Source organism: Lycium ferocissimum, unplaced genomic scaffold (assembly GCF_029784015.1).
Source record: "Lycium ferocissimum isolate CSIRO_LF1 unplaced genomic scaffold, AGI_CSIRO_Lferr_CH_V1 ctg653, whole genome shotgun sequence".
In the NCBI taxonomy this organism is placed as follows: domain Eukaryota; kingdom Viridiplantae; phylum Streptophyta; class Magnoliopsida; order Solanales; family Solanaceae; genus Lycium; species Lycium ferocissimum.
In genome coordinates this window covers 301,165-328,980 of record NW_026726392.1, presented here as the reverse complement: position 1 = coordinate 328,980, position 27,816 = coordinate 301,165, and the positions used below count along the sequence as shown (strand labels likewise).

Genomic DNA, 27,816 nt, shown 5'->3' with positions numbered 1-27,816 from the left:
ACCCCCTAAACTGTATAAGACCCCACCCATTATATGTTACGTAAATGTGTTCACACTCCCAAAAGCCTTTGGCACTATACGTGTTATTTATTTATTTATTATTTGTTCAGATTTCATTTAGATTATTAATGATTTTAATTATAACATAAATTCCAACTAAATAAGTAAAACTAAAGAAAAATAAAGTTGAAAGGCAGACAAATAATGGTAAAGAGAAAAACATAAAGAGACACCACTTTTGTCCAATTTTGCTGAGAGCTTTTTGGCTGTAGAGAAATTGAAGTAGACTAATTCTCATTTGGTTTGATTGCACAATAATTTCATTGTATAATCTTTAATTTTATCGTGTCTTCAAGTTGAACTGTGTGAATCGAGAGCATCATAAATAAAAAAGTCCTAAACTTTGAGAGGAAGATCATATTCACAAGATCTTTTTATGTATCCTTCCTCTATTCTGCTTAGTCCACGGCTCAATTAGTTGTTGTAAAAGCTATGTAGATGGATTTTTTTTATGGAGTTGCACACATATTGCCATCTGTCAAGACAGGAGAGTTTTAGCACTTGAAAGTTATAGGTCATGGGGTAAATGCAAACTAGGTATGTTCAAGTATAAAACTAATGAAAACATGATGGTATAGGGGGATTTTGATCCAACACTCATTAAATAATAACGTTTTATCAAGACGATGAAATTGTGTGCCTATTAATTTCAGACGCCTGGAGACTGCAAAAGTTCCAAATTTTGAGATTCTTTTAACGAGTCTTCCCAGAAGCCGATAACACTTGCTGAACCTCTGCACTGGCAAGTTTTGAGATTGCTCAAAACTCCCCCGAAAATTGTCAACAGCTGCTCATAATTATGAGAATTAAAGTAACGCTTGTCTGATACAGTCGTAAAAAGACGGCTGCCAGTCTGCCTTGTGAGACACCTATGGCCAAACTACGCATATGACTACACATGTTAGGTGAAAAGAGTGGACAGCTGGAAAGAAGAAAGGAGAATTAAAATGACCAAATAAAGAAGACCGAATTCTAAATTAAACTATGCAAGAGGCAGACATGACCATAATAGTTGCCCTGTTCTGGGAAGCAGAAAAATGAAATGCCTAGCTGGTAGCAGCAAGGACAGAATTTGAGTAGTTGTACGAGTTCACAAAGCTTGCAAGTTACTCCATAAATTTCAGCAAAGCTCTCCAATATCTCAAACAAGACGGATTCATATGGATTGCTTGTAGTATCCATCTTAGAGGACTTGTAGAAGGCTCCAGACTGGATATAGCTGCAGAACCTTCTGTCAGGCGTCTAGCAAGCAAATGCATCTGGAAAAATAGTTCAGCAGGCCTAGTCTCTGCAAGAAACATGATGAAGCCAAAGCATGAGCTGTATAAAAATAATGCAGCAGATTGGATTCTCTAAACTGCCATTCCAACACTGATCCACCAAATTTTGGATGGTATTTGTTGTCTCCGAGCAGGAGGGGACATAAACCAGCAAGAGTAACAACACAATAACAGCTTTCTATCTTTTTCCTAGTAAGAGCAACGGTACAAATAGGCAATCCCTGTCAGTCTGCCTTGTCAAAGACGAAGAGCACCAAGATCTACTGGGAGCTCAAGATATTAAAATGTGCAATTATATGGATGGAACAATCGGGAAAACTGCAAATACGTGAAATAACTGAAAAGAAAACTGACAATCAAGTTAAAAGACCATCTTAAATTTAAATCTACTACTCAAATGCAATATGCTGTTATAGATTTTTAAATTCAAAATGCCATGATTCATTTTTCTTATACTAGCATATTCACCTTGCTAACTATTAATATCCCTGAACGGACGGAAGGGAATATATTTAGAAATTTTTCGTAGCTACTGGGATAGGAGAGATGAAAACATAAGTAACCATCAAAGTATAGAACCTCACCTAAAACAGAGGCCCGAGGAAGAGCCTGAAGTAGTAAGTAATATTTATTATGTAGTAGTCTCTTCTTTAAAACAGAACCCAGAGACCTCACTTTAACCTTGTCCTTTTGAAAGGGCAGTTGGTGGTAGGATTGCCAAAAGAACATGCCATAGTGCTTTCACTAAACTGCTGCCTAAGTGATGCAAAGTGCCCAACTTGCTTTGCGACTCGCTTCGGAGCTTAGGTGCACCGTTGACAACACTGATCATTTTGCCATAAATTGTGGACAATGAAGTACCCAATATTTGGGTATTATGAGGATAGGTTTCTCTTTTCTTTTTCTGTTCTTTTCCTTCAGTTTCTTTGTGTGGGACAGAAGGGTTGCTCAACTCTCCCAAATATTCTATGTATAAATATCTCTCTTTTCCCCCTTTGCGTATCACATTTGGCAATTAGCTATGTCTAGAAACACATGGAACTGGAATGGAGATGCATATATTGGAAAACCTTGGCTGACCACTATGCAAGAAAGTGGACATTTCAGATCAATTTTCAACCCCAAAAGTATATGTCCAAATCTTATTTAAAAAACATAAAACATCAAAGATAAGTAGGCTCGCACTCTGGCAACAATGGGTAAGAGGGTCAGCTACACAGCAAACTTTCATAATCAAAATGCCATAGTATATAGCTAGTCTGATTGTGAAAGACCCATTAGTCGATATTGCATTCAGTATTGACTCAAGCAAAGTTGTCAACCACAGTCCAAACTTAACTGCTCTAAGTAAAACATAAATGAATTACCAAAGGACAAATCAAACCTGGTAGCCAAGATGACCATTCCTCAATGAGGTTCTTTTCCCACTTTGATTCAGAGCCGAGGCTAGCTTCTGCTTGTGCCAGTAGTAGTGAGACAAAGGGTAGCGGCATCGAAGCACTGTCTTTTGCTTTCTTCAGACTTCTAATAGCAAGTGATAAAAATTCTGAATCGGACTGTTGCCTGGCAATCTCCATGCAAATAGCACCTGAATAATCAAATTCCCGTTACCAATTGAACCAACAAGACCATCAGCCTTAGATAGAAAGATGGAAAGATAGAAAGCCAGAGAGAAGGAAAGAAAACGCAGACGATGGAATGCAGCCCTCTAGGCACTTATGTGGATTCTGCAGAGAGAACTAGAAGAGATTTTGAATGGGAAAATACACTTTTGCCCAAAAAGTGAGTTAATAGAAAATAGTTTAAGGGTATTAAAGTCAATTTCAGAATTGTTCAGCAAATGTTACCATGGCTAAGAAAAAGGCAACTCTCGCCACCTGCTAACGAGCAAGCTTGCACAAGGGACTCTTGTGCGCCAATAAACTCCCCATTCCAAGCTGCAGTTAGACCTTGAACCAAATTATATATAGCAATCCACATGTTCCACGAAGTTTTTATTTCTTTGCCACACTCTTGAAAGGCCAAGGCTAGTGAACTGGAATCTGACTGCAGTTTGTATCGCCTTTCAAGAAACTTGAGACAAATCCAACCAATATGATAATCAGTTTTGAGCTGCAAGCACTTTACGTACTCTTCGTGAAGCCCAACATAATTATCTTCCACAGCATAGGCACGACACAGTAGCAAGTGTGCAAAGAAGAGGCAGTTATCTGAAAGCTGCATCTCTAGAGCGTTTTTTGCATGCATAATGCACTTGAAATTATTCCCACATTGCAAACTAACCTCCGCAGCACAAAGCAGAAGCTGGAACTTTTGGTATTGGGAAGATACGTCTTCCTTTGCATAAAGCTCACTTCGAAGAGCCACACTTATTAACCTCTCAAGAACAACACACAGGTTACGCGGAAATTTCTCCTGCCGCGCCTTCTGAAAATAGTTTAGTACAAGCAGGTAATAGGAATGATGGTCCCAAGGCTCCTGATGGACACACCTATAAATATAAACATTTAAGTTAGATGCACGGAAAAGCTTGGGCATATATTTCATGGACAAAAATCCATATGTCGTCCTCCCATCGCGTCAGGAGTATCGGATTCATTTATCAACAAAGTGAGCTGCAAAAAGTGTATAATAGAAATAAAATTTCATAAATAAAGTCCAACAGCACGTCGATAAAGAACAGTACTTCTGCAGCAGCTTGATTGTTTTGCACCCGAATGTTGAATTTTCTCTACAGATGGACATGGGTAATGTCTTCTTGCCGCTCCCCACAGTACAGCAAGCAACTGCTCCAGCACCAAAAATCTCAACACTGGATTTAACACCTTCCTTTTCCTGATGTTCAGAAGGATCCACTATGAAGCATCGAGCTGAAATGTGTACATCTTTCCATTCTTTGCTGGATACTAATAGATAGCCAAGAAGGGTCCTATTCACCAGAATATTACAGCAGATCACTCAACTTTGATCACCAGACTAAGACACAAATTTACAACTATACAAATGGAAATAAGTTTCATATAGGGAATAGCAAGTATCAAGATCAAACACAGCAAGTAATTCAAAGGAACTAGCCCAAAATTGATATGTACACTTATTGAAACACAAGAATGAAAATCAAGATGGAACAAACCAATTGTGCAAAATGAGAGAAGACACTGACCAATGATATTAAGCAAGGAGTTCCTGAGCATGAACAACAGGACATCCATGCAAAGATTTTTAAAGGGCGAGGAAACTTAGCAAAACTACAATCCTCCCCCCCAACCCCCCACCCCACCATTTAAAAGAAAACATGGACATTGAAAATACTCTGTTACTTGCCAAATATAGGAACATCTTACACTAAAAAGATAGTGCCAATAACTTACACTTATGATGTGGAAATCTTGCTCCTCTTGCAGAGCACCGTAACGTGTATGCATACAGCAAAGTAGTCTTTGGACTATTCCTATACCACATATTTTCCCCTAGGCAATTCTCAAGTTTTAGACACAATAATGGGTGACATCAAGTGGAAACTTATTCAGAAAACTATTTTTTTTTTTTTTTTTTTTTGGGTAAATAATATATCATATAAAATATTTTTTGATCAAGAAAACATAAATGGTTTGGATAAAATATTTTGTATAAAATATTGCACTAAGCCAGTGCGACGGGCGTAATTACAAGTTGTGCAAATCAGCTATTGTGTCTAAAAAAAACATCTATATCTGATCAAAATCTAGTTTGCACCAAAAAGCAATCAACAAAAAGTAACTAAGTTTAAGGCTCTGCATGTTTCTTCTTTTGCCTTAAAAAATTCAGCTATTTCTTGCTAGCCAAACAGACCACGAGATATTCATTTGTTTTTTGATAAGGAAATTTAAAAAGTATTTTTAAAATTTACCAGGTGAAAATATTATCTATGAAAGTACTGTCCAAATTCTAAAATAATCTTTGTTCTAGATCAGCCAGCAACAGAGAAATCAGAGGGAGTACAAGAATGTCGGGTTCTGACTCGTCCCATTTTGCAACTTAAATGTCTAAAACTTTTGCTTTTACGGCAAATGAACAAAGAATGGAATAATGACTCCTCCTCACACGAAGCCAAGATAGGTCTCCTCATGAAAAAACAACAAAGGAAATGAAGTACACAGATATAAAGATGATAGGAAAGGGACACACACAGGGCAGAAGGACGACAATGAAAGGTAGCAATTGCCACCAGTAGCCTATTTGGATATGCTCATTTGACCTATATCTAGTTTTTCTAAAGAATTTAACTGGAAGCCAGTGTAAGAGACTTTAGACAAAATTGTTGCTCCTCTGCTTCTTCATCTTCTTCTTATTTCTTCACCACCCCCCACCCCCCAAATTAATGTGTATTACTGTACCAGTTTCACGACATTGAGAAATTATATTCTTTGTTAGAATCAGTGAAGATTCTAGCATGTATGTAATGTAGTAGATAGAATATTACTCCCTCCGTCCCAATTTATGTGATGGACTGGGCATGGAGTTTAAGAAATAAAAAAAGACTTTAGAATCTTGTGGTCTAAAACAAGTCAAAAATACATAAAATATGCTCCCGGGAAAGGACTACTCTATGAAGATCGAGGACATGAGAAATTGTTGGCTATTCAGATGCAGACTACGCAAGGTCACCCTCTGGATAGTGCTTTAATCGGGGGAAATTTGGTGTCTTGGAAAAGTAAGGAACATGTGGTTGCTAGGTCTAATATAGAAGTAGAATATCGGGCTATGGCAAACTACTGAAGAGGTTGAAATTTGGAGAGATTAGAAAAATGGAACTTGTGTGCGATAATGAAGTTGCACTTCACATTGCATCAAATCCAGTGTTTCACGAGCGGACCAAACACATAGAGATTGATTGTCATTTTGTCAGAGAGAAGATACTCTTAGGAGATATCGTCACGAGGTTCATGCGGTCAAATGATCAGCTTACGGACATATTCACCAAGTCCCTAGCCGGTCCCAAAACGAGTTACTTATGTAGCAAACTGGGTACATTAATTTGTATGCGCCAGCTTGAGGGGGAGTGTCAGAATCTGTGAGGATTCTAGCACATATGTAAATATAGTAGGTAAAATATTATGTACTCCCTCCGTCCTAATTTAAGTGTCTTACTTTCCTATTTACTATGTCCGAAAGAGAGTCTCTTTCTATATTTAGTAAGTTTTGACAAGTTTAGGACTACAAGATTTAAAGGACTACACACATCTTTAATTTAAAACTACAAGATTCAAAAGTCTTCCTTTATTTCTTAAACTCCGTGCCAAGTATCAGGGTGTGGAGGTCGAGTATCAGTAGAGGGCTAGTAGGTGGCCGCGAGGATTTCTTTTCTTGCTTAGAAACCTCTAATTTAACTTGATTGTTACATGCTTTTCATGCTTTCTTTCACTTCATTTATCTTATTACGTGTTGCTATTACTGCCTATTATTATTGTTGTCTTGGCACCTTCTCTTAAGCCGAGGGTCTATCGGAAACAGCATCCCTACCTCCCAAGGTAGGGTAAGGTCTGCGTACACTCTACCCTCCCCAGACCCTCCCCAGACCCCACCTGGTGGGATTATATTGGGCATGTTGTTGTAGTTGTTGTTGTCGTGCCAAGTCAAACTAAGACACTCAAATTAGGATGGAGGGAGTAATTGGGAATTGATTTGTATTGATTTCCTTTCCTTTTTAGGACATGTAAACTTAGCTATTTAAACCTTCTATGATCAAGAAATATTTGAAAAAAGCTTCAATGCCACATTCATAGCTCTTATACCTAAGAAAAAAGGTGCTAAAGAGCTGAGGGACTTCGGGTCTATTAGTTTGATAGGCAATATTTACAAGATATTTTCAAAAGTGCTAATAGAAAGGTTAAAAGGTGTGATGGCTAACCTTGTAGACTCTCAACAAATGGCATTCATTAAAGGAAGGCAAACTATGGATGTTGTCTTAGTAGCCAATGAAGTAGTAGATTCTTGATTGAAACAGAATACACCACAATTTTTGTGCAAGTTTGACATTGAAAGAGCATAAGACCATGTTAACTGGGGATATCTCCTGAATTTACTAGAGAGGATGGGTTTTGGACAGAAATGGGGCCATTGGATCAAATACCACATTTCAACGGTGAGTTTCTCAGTTCTAATACATGGTTCTCCAGCAGGATTTTTCAGAACACAAAAGGGCCTTAGACAATGAGACCCTTTGTCACTTTTTCTATTTTTATTAGAAATGGAGGGCCTAAACAACATGGTAAAAACAACAAATGTGAATGGTTGGCTAAATGGGTTTGATGTTGCTAGAGCTGGCACAGAAAATTTGGAAGTAACTCATCTTCAGTATGCAGATGATACTCTCATTTTTTGTGATGATGAGGAAGAGCAACTGAAATATCTTAAGGCTGATCTTGGTCCTTTTTGAAGGGATATCCGACTTACACATCAATTGGAGGAAAAGTTTTCTGCATCCCATCAATGATGTACCAAATCTGGAGCTTCTAAATGCAGTCTTAGGTGGTGAAGTTGGTACCTCACCAACCATATACCTTGGAATGCCTCTGCGAGCTAAATCTAAATCCACAGGAAGCTGAAATAATGTGATTGAGAAGTGTGAAAAGAAATTGGCAAGATGGAAGACTCAGTATCTGTCTCTGGGTGGTAGATTGACTCTCATTAACTCAGTTCTTGATGCTCTTCCAGCACATATGATGTCCTTGTTTCCTATACCAATAAGGATTATCAAGAGGTTGGATAGCATCAGGAGGAATTTTTTGTGGCAAGGGAACAAATAAAGGAAAGGATACCACTTGGTCAAGTGGAAATCTCTACCGGCAGGAAAGAGATAAGGGGTTTGGGTATTAAGAATCTGAATATACAGAGCAAGCCACTCATAATGAAATTGTTATGGAAAGTATACTAATGAAAATCAACTTTTGTGGGGTAAGGTCATAAGAGCTAAATACGAGGAGTAAGATAATTAGATGACCAAGGACGTTACTACACCTTATGGAGTTAGCCTATGGAGATCCATCAGAGTCTTGTGGAATGAATTCAAGCAACACACCAAGATCAAAGTGGTGAATGGGAAAAGACTGTCTTTTGGAAGGATGATTGGCATGAGGCAGGCAATCTGGAATTGCTTTTTCCAGACATACACAGTCTAGTCTTTCATCAACAAAGGACTATAGCAGAATTGTGGACACCTCAAGGATGGAGCTTTACTTTCAGAAGGCAGCTTAATGATTGGGAAATCCAAAGAGTGGCGATTTTTTCAGCACAATTGAGCAGTTCAGTGGACTAGAGACAGGGAAAGATATTTTATGGTGGCAGGATAATAATAAGGGTTCTTTCGAGGTGAATTTAGCTTACAGCAGGATGAACCACCCAATCAACAGCTAACCGGCCTCGGAAAACCAAAATCAAACACAAAGTTGCATGCTTTGTGTGGCTTTTGGCTAAGGAAGCAGTCCTGACACAAGACAATTTGATGAGGAGAGGGATACCTCAATGTTCCAGCTGTTTATTTTTTGGTGAAAAAGCAGACAGTTAACCATCTATTCCTACGCTGCCTGGTTGCAAGGTTACAGGACAACTTTGGAGATCATTCTTAAATCTTAAAGGCATATCAGGGACTACGCCTGGAAAGATTACAAACGCCCTTCAGAGTTAGGAGGAAGCAGGGTTGCAGGCTAAGAACAGAGGTAGATGGAGAATTGTCCCTGCTTGCATCTGGTGGACAATTTGGCAAGAAAGGAAGTCTAGATGTTTTGAAAATGTAGAGAATAATATGCAGAAGGTCAAATTGAATTGTATTTTGATCCTTTTTTTTGGTGTAATCAAATATACTCAAATGACACTGTCTCTATCATTGATGTTTTAGATTCAATATAGAACAGAACAGTAGACTTTGGAGTACTCTTGTAAATATGTCTTCAGTCCAACTTATCTACAGTTTTGCTCATTATGGAATACAGATACAATTACCAGTTTTAAAAAAAACATAGCTATTTAAACCCCTATAGCTTGAGGGAATAATCAAGCTGACTTCCTCTCATTTTTCTCTTCCGATTCATATTCTTCTCTTTGGTTTCGTCCTAATGATATAACTCCATACTCATATTTGCAAAATTGTATTTTGCTTTAAAGTAGTAGCAATACCATGTGCTTGTTAAATATATGTATAGCTTAATGATGCAATGATTTGCTCTAGTTTTGACGAAACAAAGAATAACCTAAACTTTGGCTGAACTTCATGAAAATATCGTTGCTTCAATCACATATGGCTGAACTTCATGCAAAAATGGTGGAAGTTCAATCATAAATGGCTTAAGTTCATGCATCCAATTTTTCCTTGTCAATAATCCTACAATTTCCGGCAAAAATGCGAAAAGGCCAATTCAGGCAAAATGTCAGAAGTTTGCTGCCAAACTTCAGACACGTATTTTTGCAACTTCGGTCGCAAATGGCTGAAGTTGATTCCGAAGTGGCTAAACTTGTAAAATTTTATACATTATGGCTATGACTTATATAGGGAACCTAACTTCGGCTTTCCGTGCACTTAAACCCAGAGAAAGAAATTGTCCAGAAGTTGTATAAACATTTTTGTATTTTCTTTGGTACTTAAAAGATCTTAAGCATTGGAATGCGGTAATTCACATTCTAAGATATGTGAAAGGCTTTCTAGGACAATGTTCATTGCATGAAGACAAGGGATATGCACATTATTGGGTATTGATGCAGATTGGCCAAGATTTCCCTCTGATAGACAATCCACTTCAGGTTATTGTATTTTACTTGGCGGCAATCTAATATCCTGGAAAAGTAAAAAAGCAAGACGTGGTGTCTAGGCCAAGCGCAAAGACGGGATATTGGGATGTGGTATTAGCTAATTGGGAGTTTATATGGCTAACATCACTTCTTCAAGAGTTAAAGATTGCAGGAGTTGAACCTACGAAATTTATTTTATGAAAGAACCAAACATATTGAAGTAGATTGTCACTTCATTCGATAGAAGATTGAATCCAGATGTATTGTTAAGAGTTTTGTCAACTCAAAGACCAGCTGTTCGCTCCGACAATCCAGAATTGACTATATTCGTAGCAAGTAGGACCACACAATTTGTGCACTCTATCTTGAGGAGTCTTAAATATGGTAAAAATATAACAACAACAACAACATACCCAGTGAAATCCCACAATGTGAGGTCTAGGGAGGGCAAAGCGTACGCAAACCTTACCCCTACCTTGGGAGGCAGACAGGTTGTTATTGAAAGACCCTCGGCTCAAGGGAAAGCATGACATAAAAGGTTAGATAAGGAAATGTAATTCAAAGCAGTATGAAAATGAAAATTACGAAAGCGAATAAGCCATGATAAAGGAGTCTAAAAGAAGGAGCAATAGCTACCACAGATAAATAAGAAAATATGGTAAAAAGTATATATTATTTAAATATAGAATAATTCCCAAATACGGTAATTAGGAGATTTTGCAGGAATGTATTTCTTGTCTTTTATTTTCTTTCCTTATGTGTAATGCTTCTAAAGGTTATTTAAACCCCAATTGCTTAGGGAATAATGAAGCAATCTATCCCCAAATTCTCTTCCATTCTTATCTCATAATGAGCAATGCTTGAGACAGTGGAGGGGGGTTGCAAAGTTTTGTATCACATGAAGAAGAAGCAGAAGACAATGTAAAGCGTGGAATGTCAACCAGCTATCACTTATACGATAATTTGGAGGAAAACAAACAAAAGAGCATTCTAAGTGTTGGAATATGATCTTGCACATATTAGGACAGCTCTTTTATTTTTTATTAGTTTCGTGTGCACCCACGAGATCCCTAATTGCTTAGACGATTGGGTCTTTAAACCATATTTTTGTGTAAGTTATGCTATACTTAGTCATGGGATTTTCTTAACCTCTTAACTTCAACAAATATTGTTGCATTCTCTTTCCAAGTTCATTTGAACCCTCTATTAGTAAAATAGTTGTACTGCCGAAAACTTGTTGACACGAACACTGCTATGATGAGGTCTCATGTGACTTGAATCGTGCATGTAGGAAAAGTCATTTTGCATCCATGTCTCAGCGAGGAGTTTAATTGAGCTTGTTATAGAATATTGTTGGAGGATTTTAAATATATGATATGATTGTAAATATATTATATTACCTTATATAGCTAGCTAAATCATAGAAGAGATCTGTAGGAATCATAGGAGATTTGTAGAATATTTTCTTTCCTTTGATAGACCGTCTTCATCTGTATAAATACATGTAACTCTTGACATAATAGAACAATCCTCCTCTGCTAAACTACATGGTATCAGAGCCATTAGGGCTTAAGGTCTTGGTTTAGAAAATTCGAAACTTTTCCTGGCATCTTGGGAAAAGGTTTCGGCTACTTGGGTCCAGCAGAATACGTCTGTGCTTGCTGTCCCGGCATAACCACATCAGTACCAGGTTGTTTTTTCGTGTTAAATCACTGTTTGAATTATTATTTTTCTCCAGGTTCGCTTTTTTTTTTTTTTTTTTTGTGCATTTGCATTTGCGAAATCTGGAAATTTGTTTTGTGCTTCTGCGGCTGGTTGGTTCTGTTTGGGTGTTCCTTTACTGCACTTGTCGACCAGTTTGGTGTCAGATTGTTGATACTTTGCTCTTGTTAATCAGTTTCTTGGCTAAACATTAGTTAAAATGTCTGAGGATAAATCTGTCACGACTGAAATTGTTCCAGCATTATCCAAAATTACAGATTATAAACTAAATGGGTCTAATTATTTAGATTGGAGTAGGAAAATCAGGGTCTACTTGCGTAGTGTTGAAAAGGATGACCATCTTACCCAAGATCCTCCAACTAATGATACCAAAAAGGCTTGGCTAAGAGATGATGCTAGACTACTCTTGCAAATCATAAACTCTATTGATAATGAAGTAGTTGGTTTGGTTAATCACTGTGAGTTTGTCAAAGAGTTAATGGATTATTTGGAGTATCTATATTATGGTAAAGGTAACTTATCTCGGATTTATGAAGTTTGTAAGGCTTTCTATCGTTCTGAGAAGGAAGCTAAGTCGCTCACTACATACTTCATGGAATTCAAGAAAACCTATGAGGAACTGAATGGACTTCTACCATTCAGTACTGATGTCAAAGTGCAGCAAGCTCAGAAAGAGCAAATGGCAATAATGAGCTTTTTAGCTGGACTTCTCTTAAAGATGTTTTCAGTCGAGTGTTGCGCACGGACAGTACTTCATCCAATTAGCAGACCAGTGTGCTCGTTGCAAAAGAAGGAGGAAGAAATAACAATAATACAGGGAGATGGGACTATAAAAATGATGCAGGGAGATGGAACAATAACAATGATGCAGGGAAATGGAACAATAACAATGATGGAAGGAGGTGGAACAATAACAACAACAATAATGCCGGGAGATGGAACAGGAACAAAGGAGGAGACAGTGACAATATTTGTCGCTACTGTAAGGAACCCGGGCACATGAAGCGAAACTGTAAGAAATTACAACTTCGCAACCAACAACTTCAGACTGCTGAAGTTGCTGCTGCTTCTAGTTCACCTTCAACTGCTACAATCTCAGCTGATGAGTACGCCAGACTTTTAAAGTATCAGGAATCAATGAATGTATCCACCTCAGTCTCTGCCCTTGCTGAATCAAGTAACAAATGTCTCATTTCCTCCTCAAATAAATGGATCGTTGACTCGGGTGCCACAGATCACATGACAGGTAATCCCAACATTTTCTCTAAATTCCAGTCACATAAAGCACCATCCTCTGTTACCATAGCCGATGGGTCTAGTTATACCATTGAGGGATCTGGAACCGGAACCGTTAAACTCACTCCATCTATTACCTTGTCCTCAGTGCTAGGTTTACCTAGCCTTGCCTTTAATCTAATTTCTGTGAGTAAACTTACCAAAGACCTAAATTGCTTTGTCTCATTATTTTCCGATCATTCTTTTCTAGGATCTTATGACGAAGCAGATTATTGGTAAAGGACATGTATCAGATGGTCTCTACATTCTTGATGCCTGGTCACCTCCATCAGTTGCTTGCTTCAGTGTCGTCTCGTTGTTTGAAGCACATTGTCGATTAGGACATCCTTCTTTACCAGTTTTGAAGAAATTATGTCCTCAGTTTCATAATGTACCTTCAATAGAATGTGAGTCTTGTCATTTTGCAAAACACCATAGAAGCTCGTTAAGTCCTAGAAATAATAAACAAACTGATTGTGCCTTTGAATTAGTTCATTCAGATATTTGGGGACCATGTCCTATTGTGTCTAAGGCTGGGTTCAGATATTTTGTTACTTTTGTGGATGATTTTTCCCGAATGACATGGATTTACTTTATGAAAAATCGTTCTGAGGTGTTCTCTCATTTCTCTAATTTTTGTGCTGAGATTAAGACACAGTTTAACGCTTCTATACATATATTGAGGAGTGACAATGCTAAAGAATACATGTCAGCTTCATTTCAGAACTACATGAATCAATATGGTATTCTTCATCAATCTTCATGTGTGGATACACCCTCTCAAAATGGAGTGGCTGAGAGAAAAAATCGACATTTGCTTGAGACTGCTCGTGCTTTGTTGTTCCAAATGAAAGTACCTAAGCAATTCTGGGCAGATGCGGTGTCCACAACTAGCTTTTTAATTAACCGCATGCCATCCACAGTACTTAATGGTGATATTCCTTATGGTGTTCTCTTCCCTAATAAGCCATTATTTCCATTAGAGCCAAGGGTATTTGGGTGTACATGTTATGTTCGTGACGTGCGACCCCATGTTACTAAACTAGATCCAAAGGCCTTGAAGTGTGTCTTTTTGGGATATTCTCGCCTACAGAAGGGTTATCGATGCTACTCTCCAACCTTTAACAAATACATGGTGTCAATAGATGTGGTATTTTCGGAGAACATCTCATTCTTTTCCTCTCCCGACACGTCTCCCACTCAGGGGGAGGAAGAAGAATGGCTCATCTATAAGACCACTCCATCGAGCTCAGAACACCATAAGGAGGTTCCTTCCAGTGCCTCTCCTGATAAGCAAATGATTGAAAATGTGTCTTCTGATGTTCCTCCTGCTCCAACAAAGCCGCCGATAGTTCAAGTTTATTCCAGGCGACAAGCGACCAATGATACATGTCCTGCACCAACTCTTTCGTCATCAGATCCTCCTCCAGTCACTCCCTCTCCAGCTAAAAATCTTGACATTCCCATTGCTCTTCGCAAAGGTAAGCGTCAATGTCAATCATCATAGTCCATTGCTAATTTTATCTCATATGACCACTTGTCTCCTGCGTCTTGCTCTATGATTGCTTCTCTAGATTCTATCTTTGCACCCAAAACAGTTAGGGAAGCTTTGAGTCATCCTGGCTGGTATGCTGCAATGCTTGAGGAGATACATGCGCTTGATGAAAATCACACTTGGGATTTGGTGGACTTACCAAAAGGGAAGAAGGCAGAGGGATGTAAATGGGTTTTTTTGCAGTCAAAGTAAATCCTGATGGTTCTGTGGCCAGGCTTAAAGCCAGATTGGTGGCTAAAGGATACGCTCAGACTTATGGGGTGGATTATTCCGATACTTTTTCTCCAATGGCCAAACTCACTTCTGTTCGCTTGTTTATTTCTCTAGCTGCTTCTGAGAATTGGCCGCTAAATCAATTGGATATCAAAAATGCATTTCTTCATGGTGATCTCCGCGAAGAAGTGTATATGGAGCAACCCCCCGGTTTTGTTGCTCAGGGGGAGTATGGGAAAGTCTGTCACTTGAAGAAATCCTTGTATGGTCTGAAACAGAGTCCTCGTGCTTGGTTTGGGAAATTTAGTGAGATAGTTCAAGAGTTTGGGCTTACAAAGAGCAAATGTGATCATTCAGTCTTCTACAGACAATCAGCAGTTGGCATTATCCTTCTTGTTGTATATGTTGATGACATTGTCATCACTGGGAGTGATTATGCAGGAATAACTTCTCTCAAATCATTCTTGCATTCGAGGTTTCACACGAAAGACTTAGGGCAACTGAAATACTTCTTGGGAATAGAAGTAAATAGGAGCAAGAAGGGAATATTTCTATCTCAAAGGAAGTACATCCTTGACCTACTTGAGGAAACTGGAAAGTCGGCAGCCAAGCCCTGTAGTACTACAATGGTTCCTAATATGCAGCTAACAAAAGATGACGGTGATCCCTTTGATGATCCAGAGAGATATAGGAGATTAGTTGGTAAATTAAACTATCTCACTGTAACTCGTCCAGATATTGCTTTTGCAGTAAGTGTTGTTAGCCAGTTTATGTCTACACCAACAGTCAAACATTAGGCAGCTTTGGAGCAAATTTTATGCTACTTAAAAGGAGCCCCTGGACTTGCATAGTATATAGCAACAATGGACATACTCGCATTGAGTGTTTTGCAGATGCTGATTGGGCTGGATCCAAGATTGATAGAAGGTCTACTACTGGCTATTGTGTCTTTGTGGGTGGAAATTTGGTATCATGGAGAAGTAAGAAACAGAATGTTGTATCTCGATCCAGTGCAGAATCCGAGTATAGAGCTATGGCACAATCCACATGTGAGATTATGTGGATACATCACCTTTTAAGTGAAGTTGGGTTGAAGTATCCTACTCCAGCAAAACTTTGGTGTGATAATCAAGCTGCCCTTCATATCGCCTCGAATCCTGTGTATAATGAAAGAACTAAGCACATCAAGGTGGACTGCCATTTTATCCGTGAGAAGATTCAAGGAAACTTGATTTCCACAAGCTATGTGAAGATGGGGGAGCAACTAGCTGATTTGTTCACAAAGGCGTTGAATGGTGCTCGAGTTAGTTATCTGTGTAACAAACTGGGCATGATCAATATATATGCTCCAGCTTGAGGGGGAGTGTTACAGAATATTGTTGGAGGATTTTAAATATATGATATGATTGTAAATATATTATATTACCTTATATAGCTAGCTAAATCATAGAAGAGATCTGTAGGAATCATAGGAGATCTGTAGAATATTTTCTTTCCTTTGATAGACAGCCTTCATCTGTATAAATACATGTAACTCTTGACATAATAGAACAATCCTCTTCTGCTAAACTACAGAGCTACTTGAAATTGGCAGGAGAAACCACTTCAACTCTTGCCAGTTTCATCAAACACAAACTTCATTACGGACTTGATCATCACAGACTAATTCTTTCTGGACCAACTCAAACCACGGCAATAAGATTCATAAATTTCTCAAACAGAACAGGAAACAAATGCTTTCCGAAATAAAAACAGTATCTCAAGTCTTTTTCCAACTTCAATCTGGAACAACCACCAAAATTGCATCCAAATTAGCCACTCTTCAATCTCAAGCAAATCATTTTTTTTAATCAAGTAAAAGATTTCAACAAGAAGGCCAACTTTGCCGTATACAAGGGGTACCTTGTATAGCAGAAAAGGAGAAACATGTCAAGGAAATCATAATTCAAATAAATGGAAAAACATGGTCCGTAAGGATTCATATAGTCGGACCCAACTTATTGGAACTGAGGCTTAGTTGTTGTTGTTCCGATCTCAAGCAAACCATGATTAAAATGAATAAAACCATTAATATGAAGTGCTCCGAACAAGTGCGATTCACTAGTTCATGCCAAAGTGGACAACATGAAAATGTACCTTATCAAATGACTGTTTGGAGAAATATGAAGAGCTCTTCTTAGATAATTGACTCCCTTCTGAACTTCTAGGCAGTCTTTAGATCCATGTTTGACCTAAAATCCCCGATAAGGAAGTCCGGATTTACACTTAGGGGCCCAAGATCAAGTAAAAAGAGGCAACTGAAATAGAAGACTTACTAGTAAGCCCAGTGTGGCCACGAAATCCAATGCAGCAATCTCTTTGCTAGATGAAAGAGACTCACGAACACTTGAAACAACTGAGTCAAGCTGATGATTTTCATCTAATGCATGAATAGCAGATGCTACAAGCCTAACTTTTGAACTCTGGAAGGCTCTTTTTGGCAGTTGCAAAACATTTGTAATAGCTAATTCCTGCCCTGAAATATGATATACTAATCTACAGATGAAAGTGACGGAGGCAGCAGCCAATGGATGCTCTGGTGGTAAAGCAGATGAGGCCAGTCTCTTTGCCATTGAAAGAGCAAGGTCATATTTGCCAAGTTTCCAATAAGAAAGAGCATAAAGCTGCAAACCTTCTACATCCAGAAGACCTAGCGAAAATGGAAATTACAGAATTAAAAATAACCAAGCATCAACATAGCACATTCTAGATTATGAGAGCAAAAGCATGCAAGTAGGACAAAAAATCAAAATAAATTCTTAAACAAGATGCTACTCCATGGCTTTAGCCACCAGCTAAAGCGAACACTAAGACATACCCAATGCCTAACACTTTTTCCCAACTAGAAGTTCAGCATTTGTATAAAATCTCAATTCATAATCTCCTTTTTTTTTTTTCTTTTTTTTTAAACTGGTAAATTTGTATTCCTCAGCATTAAGGATATGCTGGAGACCTTCAAAAGTGTTAGTCTAAGAACAGAAATAGAAAATAGATACTTACAGGGATTTTAAAAAGTCTACAAAATGATCTATGTCCTCTAATCCTATTTCTTTACACCAAAAGCAGAAAGATACTATACAATTCCATTTTAATTTCTGAATGGAATTGGATCTATCTTTAAAACACCTCCCATTCCTTTCTCTCCAGATGGTCCACCAGATACAATGTGGGATCATCCTCCACCACTTCTTTTGGCTCTTGCTGCCTCCTCTTCTCATCCAACAACTTAGTAGATCTGCAGTGTGCTCTGGCATAGTCCATGTTGTCTCTGTCAGGTTGAAAAATAGGGACCATAGTTCTGCTGTGAATTTGCAGTGAAGAAAGAGGTGGTTGTTGGTTTCATCAGTTTCATTGCATAGAAAACATCGGGAGACTATGATGTTTCCTTTTTTCTTCAACACTTCATGAGTCAAACAAGCCCTCTTTGCCCTCTTCATAATCTCCTTTTTTTAGCAGTACTCAATTCATAATCATTATTTTGTTCACAGACAAGCAGCAGGCACTAATTCTTCACCATGATATTTTTCTTTAGCAGTAGTTTCTCACTAGGAACAACAAAAATGTGATTATGATCAAGAATCGTACCATTGCTTTCCAAATATTCACACTCTTCAATAGCATCCTCAGCATTTCCTGCCTGTATGGATACAATTGACAATGGCAACAAAAATGAGTAGCATTGCAAATTGGATCTGAAGCAAAGGAACTTGAACCTGAGAAGATGTGGAAAAAGTGTATTACCATAAAAAGCGACCTGGTCAAATTGGTAGATATATCTGCAAGATATGATTTAGAAAATCTTCCTGCAAAAACTCTGGCAGCAAGGCGTGCTAGCCTATATGAGGCAACAGCACTTTCATAATCATTCCGTGCCTCACAAACTAGCCCTTTCAGATTGTGAGATTCAGGATACTGAGGTGCACGCAGCAAAGCCTGCTGGATGGCTCCAAATGCCTGGTATAACAATTATAAAAACTTACGCTCAATGCTATCTGAAGTATTCCCTTGTCAGTGTCTCAAACATAGACACGCAACATTTACATACACAATGGATTGTAACTGAATGCCTAAGTACCTCTGGAGATCGCAGATAACCAGACTGCAGAGCAAGCTTAACTAAACCTGTTTGGAACTCTGCAAGCTACTCATAGACAGGCACTGTAAGAACCTCCAAATAGGACAAAACAACTGAAAAGAAACCGTGTACAATTTTCTGATAAAATAACAATTGTATTGACTTGTTGGGAAAATCGCATGTATATAAGTGTGTATCTGAACTCTAAAGTTTGTTTTCACTGGCATCAGGATGCGGCCCGTTATACAAACTTTAGATACGGAAGCAACATGACAAACTCCAAGACAAAATGAAAGTTCAAATATTTCTGAAAACAACACTTTTTTAAAAAAACTACACTTAAAGAGAGAAATGTAGTTACTGGAAAGATCTGAACCGCCCGCAGACAGCACTCATAAGCCTCGTCTGGTTTCAAATTCCTATTTAAGAAGCGTATTCAGCTTTATATTTCACATAAAAAGTGCAAATGCATCATTCGTTGTGTTTTTTCTATAGAACATAATGAATTTACCTTGTAGCAGCATCAGCCGACATGCCTGCCCATGGCAATGAAAGTGAAGGATCAATACTTCTTGCACGATCAAATGCTAGCTGAGCCAATTGACTTTCCCCCTCCAGCCTATAAAGCTATATGAACCCAACTTTTAGATGGCTCTAATCGTCTCACATGCATCAATCAATTTACATAACAAACCTGACCTTGACATACAGTATGATCATGAATTATGCTTAATAGTTCAGCACAATGGATAAGGAAGACCCCAAAAAAATATAAAATAAAATAAAAAGAGGGAAGCACGTGACAAGACAGAGGTGGTTCTATAAATGACAGAGTAGACAAATAGAAACTTTGTGGGTGCTTAAAAGGTTGAAAAGTACTCTCAACTAACTCATTTTCTACTCCTTCAGATGCTCTCTTGTTTGCTGTCCCTCCAAAGTCCCCACAAGAGGGCAAATGAACCAACATCTCATGCTCTGCATCCCCTTCGCCTTTTCTTCCAAAAAACAGCTGTGCAACACATCTTTCACTGTACCCGAAGTTAATCACTGTACTCCAAACAGATTAATATTGTCCACTACAATGGCCTTGCAATCTAGCAGTGAACTAGTAAACGGTTTACCTCTTCTCCCGCTCCTTTGCATATAAAGCACCAAATAGTATACATTACCTTCCTTTTTGTGGAAATTGTCAGCAATTAGGATCGCCCCACTTATTGTCATCCAGGTGAACAAGCACCTTTCTTGTGCTCTAGTGAACCCATCTAATAGATACAGGAAGTTCGAGTTCTCTCTTTTTAGTAATCTAGGTAGAAGAACTTCCACGAGAATGTCCCACTTCCCCTACCTCAACATTTTCAGGTGTTCTGCTCCATTTATGTGATTTTATATTTGAGTAGTAGCTCCGTGACTCTTTGAAACTCGATAACCTCCCAGTCTTGTAAATTTTTCCCGAATCTCAAATCTCAAGGAGCTACAATATCTTGCTTTCTCTAAATATAACAATTTGTCGTCTCTTTATAACTCAATATGTTGTAGATTGTTGAGAGGTAACACTTAAAAATGTCGTCTCTGCACCACCTATGTTTCCAAAATGTGATCCTATTTGCATTACCAGCTTTAAAGGTGATACTGTGATTGAACTCTCCACATACCTTCTTGATGTTCCTCCATAATTTGTAACCATAAGGTATTGTGATATTTTCAGTCCTCCACACCCGTTTTGAGTACCATATTTTTCTGCTATCAAAGTCCTTCGAATATTTTTGTTATTGTTAGAATTCTACATTGATAGCGAGGATGAGTTCCAGTCTCTTTTTATGGTTTTGACTTTTGAGCAATCCTCAACCCATCAGATAGATTCTATGATTAAATAAAATCAAAAATTCATTCCTTTTTTTTTTTTGAGAAGGTAACATGAAAATTCATTCTTTTTTTTTTTTTTAATCGAGTAAAGTATTTCATTAATAATAACAAGGCCAAGATGGCCATATACAAGATATATACCCAAAAAAGGAGAAACCTACAAAATATGGTTCTCTCCAAAAGATACCCAACCCTCTATACAGCTAGGAACTACATGGGTGCACCAAAAGAAAATAATGGAACGAAGGCTACTCCTCAATTGAGCAAAACTCCTCAAAAATTCATTTCTCTTTGGGTTACCAACATCGAGCCCAACATCCCATGTTATATTATCCATGCATCTGTTTGGCATTTTCACTCATTTTATAATTATCCGTACTCCAAATATCCAGCCCTAGGAATTCAGAGGTGTTATAGACCTTAAATTGGTTGGGAGTAAGTGTTGTAATCTCTTTAAGACTTATGCTGACTTTTGGAGTCGACTCATGCCCAAGATCAATTTTTCTTAATACTTGCAAAACCTCCAGAGCCATTTCACAAAATACGGCTTTCTTGAACACCCTCAAATCTTGCACTCCGAGCCCTTCATACCTTATAGGGCTTGTAGCCACATTCTCGTTCATGAAATGACACTTGTTTATCCCATCTGCTGTGTCCCACAAAAAGATCCTTTAAAGCCTCTCCAATTTTTCAGTCACGCGTGTCGGTCCGTGCAATGTAGTCAAAGGCGAAAAGTTTTAAAAAGTGCTCCAGGTCTATTGGTGCTTTAAGCACAGTAAAAGTGCGGACTGTATTAAAAAAACGCACGTTTCAAGAGAGAACGCATGAGCAATAAGGTGCATGCCTGGGTGCCTTGCCTTGCCTACACTGCAGCGCAACTCAAGCGAGGCTTATCACCATCCTTGAGCTTTTTGAGCTTCAGGGGTTAAGTGTGCTTCAAATGAGCCTTTGACAAGCATTTATAAGATTATAGCTAAGGTGGTTTCCAATAGATTAAAGAAGATTTTAGATGAGACAGATCTACTTCACAGGATGCATTTGTGAAAGGCAGACAAATTCTAGATGCAGCTTTGGTGGCATACGAAGTGGTTGATTCAAGAAGAAAACAAGGGGAACCGAGGATTTTGCGCAAATTGGATCTTGAGAAAGCCTATGATCACAGCAATTAGGAGTTTCTTATTTTCACTATGTTGAAGATGCGCTTTGGTACAAGATGAAGGAAGTGGATTAGTTGTGTATCTCACCGGTTAGGTACTCGATCCTTGTGAACAGCCACCCGTATGGTTTCTTTGATAGTTCGAGAAGTGTGACACAAGGAGACCCACTATCACCTATGTTGTTCATACTAGTGGATGTATTGAGTAGGATGATGGATAGAGCTGTGACAGAAAATTATTTGAGGACAGTTTTCTGCATTGGTCGGGGGCAAGGTACAGCGATGGGGTCACATCTTTTATTTGCTGACGACACTTTAATATATTGTGATGCTGACTGGACTCAGTTGAAGTACTTGAGACAGTATTATCATGGTTCCATGTGATGTCGGGCTTAAAGATCAATCTCAGAAAATGTGAAAGCATCCCAATTGGTGAGGTGGAGAACATTGAGAAGATGTGTTAAACTGTAGGGCGGGGTACTTCCTACAACTAATCTTGGTCTACCACTAGGAGCGTCTAACAAGGACCAAACACCTTGGAACCCGGTGATTGAGAAGGTTGTAAAGAGACTTACAGGTTGACAATACATATCCAAAGGGTGAAAGAAAGTGTTAACTAAGAGTACACTTTGGAGCATTCCTACATACTTTGTCTCGGATGCATGCTCCAGTTAGTGTTACAAAGCAGTTGGAAAAATTTCAGAGGGATTTCTATGGGATGCTACAAGAGAAAAAGTTTCACCAGGTAAATTGGGAGATTGTCATGACACAAAAATGTTAGGGTGGACTTGGGATTAAAGATCTAAAAGTTTTCAACAAGGCGCTACCGGAAAAGTGGTTATGGAGATTTGAGATAGAGGAAAAGGCTCTATACTCATATTTCGCTGCACCCATGTCTAAGCCAAACTCCTCTTCCTCTACTTAGAGTCTTAGAAATTTCTGTAATACTTAGCCTTTTGGAGAAAGCTTAGGCAGCAAGACTGCGATCACTTTAATAGTTCCTATAATTGGATAGGCTGGCTAAATTTCCTAACTATGACAATCAGGCCTAATATCAAGAACCTTTATAATACATTGATAGTAAACAATAAAAGCACAACTTAAGACATCAGAAGTAAATCATCCAATCCTGGATGAACAAAAGTCCATGTCTTTAATTGTACATATATTTTCTAACAGTATGCAGAAAAAGAATGATTTTTCCAGGTATTTAACTCCTGTGATTAATATCTTATCATAACCAATTTAAATATATTTTGGCTTGAACCACATGAAGCCAACAAACTCAACGAGTTGTTCTTCAGGAACTGAGGAAGAAATGCTGTCCAAAATTTATGGATTCTAGCATAGATATTCAATAAATGGAACAGTAATTACGTGATCAATGATACAAAGTGCTCTACTAAAAGATTTTGTTTCTTCAGTTATCTACTTCTGACAGTTTCAAGAAATAAATAAAAATAGATAATCTTGGAAACTGATGCAGCACGTTACCATTCCAAGATGTGCCCATGCAACCGCAAGAGAAACATCCAACTGCAGTGCCCGTATGAAAGCATGTTGCTTCAATGCAGAATGATCAGATAAACACCCTAAGGCTACCCAAAACTCGCTATTGCAACCTTCAAGTAATAAGCCTCCAAGACACATCTTTTCAGACACAAACCTGATGAATGAGCTAGTGTATGATTATGCTAGCACAAATGCAAGAATACATTAAGCAATAAATAAAACATATACCACGAGTTCATGTCATCTTTACAGTTCTCCTTTAACGTGAAAAGAAGCTCAGATGCAATGGCAACATCAGTATACGCATTAGCTTGCCAAGGGGACAAATGCAAAGCCCGCTGGTAGGAGCAACAAGCAGATCTGACTGCTAAACAGCAGATTCTCTTCCATGACAGGATCGAGCTACTGAATGAATTTTCGTCAGCTCCTGAGCCCAATCCTTCATCCATCCATGGAAAACATTTTGCGTATGTGAGCTAACCAAGGAAAGAAACAGCTCCGTTGTCAACCAGTCCACACTAAAACATCAATTCTTAAGGTAATACGATGGGGGAAGGCTTGACATGCTCCATATGAAACAATAGGAAGGCATGAGATGTTGGGAATGGAAGAGTACAGAATTGCACGAAAATAACGGGCATAATGCAAAGAAAAAAACATAATTCAACAGATGCAGCCACCTGAATATCTCCAAGCAGCTTCCAAGCACAAGATATATTGCCAATAATGGAAGTACTTGCAAGAGCCACTTTCGAGGCTTCCTGAAATTAAGCATAACACTTGAGAAAAATTTCAACCGAAAGAAGAAGGGGTGAAGGAATAGAATAAGTATGTCCTGCACCAAAATGCTACAGAAGCAAGTGAAACTTCAAAGTTACTGGATTGCTAACCTCTAAGAGTGAAGCTCCCCATTTAACAGCACCAGAATCAATAGATTCCTTTGCCAAACTAAGGAGTGCAGAGGCAAGCCCATGATGTGCGGACAAATTCAGAGGTGAGATTTTTAAAGCTTGCCGGAACTGCTCTATTCCCTTCATTCAGGATCGAAGAGTAAAGAAAGAAATGTTAAAGGAATCTGAAAATCTTTTATAGGTATGATCGTGCTGAAGTATCAGGAGATATTTTATGCAACTCAGTGTAATTTACTTAGCAAATGAGGCTGAGTACAAATAAGGCTTATGTAAGTTTTCGCCCATATGAGATCATAGCCTTATTCTAACAGAAGTTCTTTTCTTGTTTTCTATTGGGAGAAGCTATATTTTGATAAACAAAACAATTTTATGTCTATCCTTAAATAACTTTCTTTGGCAGAATAATACCTAGAGATGCAATTCTCACAACCTGATAATTTGAGTTCAGATACGAGTCTACTGGACCACTCCATGTCTAGGAGTACCAATACAAACCCACAATTCAAACTAAACATATCAAGCTTGTTAAAATTGCACAAAGCAAAGCAAGGAAAAGTTTACCTTTCGAAACGAACCAAGCATCAAATAGACATTTCCACTTTCCACCAGTGCAAAAACTCTTGATTCCTCCAACTCAATAGCTCTTCCATAGGACTATTATAATGAGAAGAAAAGATTGAGCAACGTGCAGCAGACACTTTTTATAAGGTAAAAGTTTTATTAGAGAGTACCAGGATGGTACAGAAAGGAGCAGAAATACATAGTATGGAACAGACAGACGATTACATTCTCTTTCCTAACAGATCTAAGAAATCCATATACTGATTCAGACTCACTAGTAGGCTACTTTTATACCAGAAGTACAAATTTTGTAAGCATCTATTTTTAGTTCCAGAAATCGAAATTCTTTGCCCTTTAAAAGAAGCCTTGTTCCTCTCCAGCCAAGTTGTCCAAAAGATGCACAATGGAACAGTCCTCCATATCTGCTTTATCTCTTCAGGGACCACCTGCTGCTGCCAACTTCCCATTAACCCCTTTACGCTATGAGGCATCACCCAAGTAACAACTCTAATTCATAGAAATAAATCCCAGCATTGTCTGGCAAATCTGCAGTGAAGAAATTGGTGCTCAACTGACTCCTGATCTTCTTGACATAGATAGCATCTGTTGCATGGAGAAAACCCTTCTTCTGAGTTAAACATGCGCCCAAAAAAAAAGTAGCTATCCTCCCAAAGCAAGCTACCTTAACGGGAGCTTTTGTCGTCCATATCATTTTCCATGGCCAAGAAGCTTCCCATTGTCCTGACTGATTTATCAGCCTGTAGCAACTCTTAATCTGAAAATTTGCTATCTTTGCTTCCTAACCAAACCAGAGAGTCCGTTCTATTATGATCAACAGAAACTGATTCAAGCAGCAGAAGTAACTGACATAAACGCTCTATTTCCCAATCATTTAATTTTCTCTTGAAATCAATTTGCCAACCAGTATTTGCGTGAAAATCAGCAACAATACCATTCTTGTTTGTTGAGCAACTGAACAAGTTAGGACATTTAGCCATCAAGCACTCATCTCCATTCCACAAATCAGTCCGGAATCTAATTCTGGCTCCATTACACACCTCTAATCTGGTAAACTGGCTTAACTCTGCCGGAAGCTTACTTATGCTCTTCCATACTCCCCCTTCAATATTTCTCCACGCTTCCTCTTTACCATGGATAGCTTTTATCATCTCCTTCCAGACTTCATTCCTCCCATGTTATCTCCAAAGCCATATGAAAAGTAGACTTTTATTATGTAATTTCAAATTTCTTACACCCATTGCACCCCCCTCATTATCAAGGTGTAGCAGGTATCAAAGAGAAGTACTATCATTGCAACACAATGCACGTAACTATTCAAACATCTTAATCTGTTCAGCTATTTTTAATACATATACATCTATGCATTATAAAACCAAAGCTTTAAAACAGTAAAACTATAAAGGAAGTGTAAAAGTAGCAAAATTCCCCACTTTGTGGGATTCCACTGGGTATGTTGTTGTTGTTGTTGTAAAAGTAGCAAAATTAGAGATGTCCCTTATCCTTTAAGGCATGAGATAGGCCATTCTTATCAGGAAGAAAAAAAGTGGCTGGCTTTACTTTCATACATTTCAACAGGATGTTTCCATAGATTACCTAATCTCCCCCCTTTAAGTTGTTTAACTTGTGGAACATGGGTAATTACCTTAACAGCGGCTGTAAGCATGCCCAGTTGCTGGTAGGAAAGACCCAGGGCCTGGAGATGGAAAAGGACACAGGAATAAACAAGAGAGAGAAATGAAAAAGAAGAAAGGAGAGGAAAATAACCTCCCACAAATCAGGAGATGTGGGATAGCCTCTGATGGCCTGCTGAAGACTGTGCACTGCTTCGGACCACTTGTTTTGGTTGACCTGCAACCAAGTAGTCAGCCAATGGTAACCCAAGTAGTAGAAGAAGATTCGTAGAAGAAGATGAGGAATAACCAGAAGGTAACCCAATCTGCATAAAGCCCAGAATGCCCTGGGGGACTTGTCTGAAGCTTCACGGCATACAGCAATCTGCAAGCTCTCTTTTCCAGTTGCGTCCAGTAAATCACAAATTGCTTCCCCAGCAGTGGAATCATGGGGATTAAGGGCGAGGGCTCTCTGATAACATTTGATAGCCCTGTGAGAGTCGAGAGCAACTCGAGCATAGTAATGTCCCAAATATGTGAAAGCAGCAGCGTTTTGTGGGTTGAGCTTGGCAGCTATGAGAAAATGTTGTGCGGCTCTCTCTTTCTCCTCCTTGTCCCATAACAACACCCCAAGATCAAAGTGCAGCGAAGGATCGTCCACAACTGCTACTTCTAACCGTCTTATAGCATCGTCTTCTTCACTCTGACAGTAAAAAACTTAATAATTAAAAGACAGAGAGAAGTAGTAGTACATAAAAGAGAAAGGGTTGAAAGGAAGAACCATTTTGAGGGCGCTTCGTCGGCTCTGCAGCTTCCGATTACTAGTATTCTCTCATGCAAAAATCCAGCTCTTTCTTCTCCCCCGGTTTCTCAAACTCAATTGCCCAATGGTCCGACCGCAAGTAAAGTAGTTCCAGCGGAATAGTCTGGGAGGCCCTATATTTATTCATTTTTATCATATCGGTATTCCTACTTACGGGTTTATCAGCTAAATCCCTCAACTCAATTAAAATAAGCATTTTAAACCGCTCTGACCATTGACCAAGCTTATCTGGCAATAAATTGGCTGAGTTGGACGAAGTGTGTGAAAAACATGCGTACCAAGCGAGTGATTTCACTGATTTTGATTAAAAAATTAAATAGCACTATTCAAAAGGAAAAATAATTGAAACATATAACCGCACCACGTGAACCCCCCTT

At 38.5% G+C, this 27,816-nt stretch overlaps 1 protein-coding gene across 3 annotated transcripts; it reads right to left on the bottom strand.

Moving 5' to 3' along the window:
- Nucleotides 1–837: 837 nt before the first annotated feature.
- Nucleotides 838–27,554, bottom strand: LOC132045359 (tetratricopeptide repeat protein SKI3). Of its 3 annotated transcripts, none has more exons than XM_059435940.1 (20): nt 27,398–27,554; nt 26,927–27,319; nt 26,771–26,854; nt 26,649–26,699; nt 24,986–25,078; nt 24,404–24,544; nt 24,194–24,274; nt 23,742–23,989; nt 23,496–23,667; nt 19,494–19,609; nt 19,344–19,401; nt 18,983–19,048; nt 18,649–18,861; nt 18,493–18,544; nt 17,184–17,557; nt 17,005–17,099; nt 4,027–4,269; nt 3,188–3,831; nt 2,725–2,928; nt 838–1,348 (listed from the first exon to the last, which is right to left on the bottom strand). In XM_059435940.1, exons 1-20 carry the CDS (start codon nt 27,398–27,400, stop codon nt 1,167–1,169), a joined length of 3,513 nt encoding a protein of 1,170 aa, XP_059291923.1. In that variant the 5' UTR covers nt 27,401–27,554; the 3' UTR covers nt 838–1,166. The 3 variants fall into 3 exon arrangements, with proteins under 3 accessions (XP_059291923.1, XP_059291924.1, XP_059291925.1); XM_059435941.1 differs by lacking the exon at nt 838–1,348 and adding an exon at nt 1,366–1,529; XM_059435942.1 differs by lacking the exons at nt 838–1,348; nt 2,725–2,928 and adding an exon at nt 2,936–3,067.
- Between the last annotated feature and the right edge of the window lie 262 nt (nt 27,555–27,816).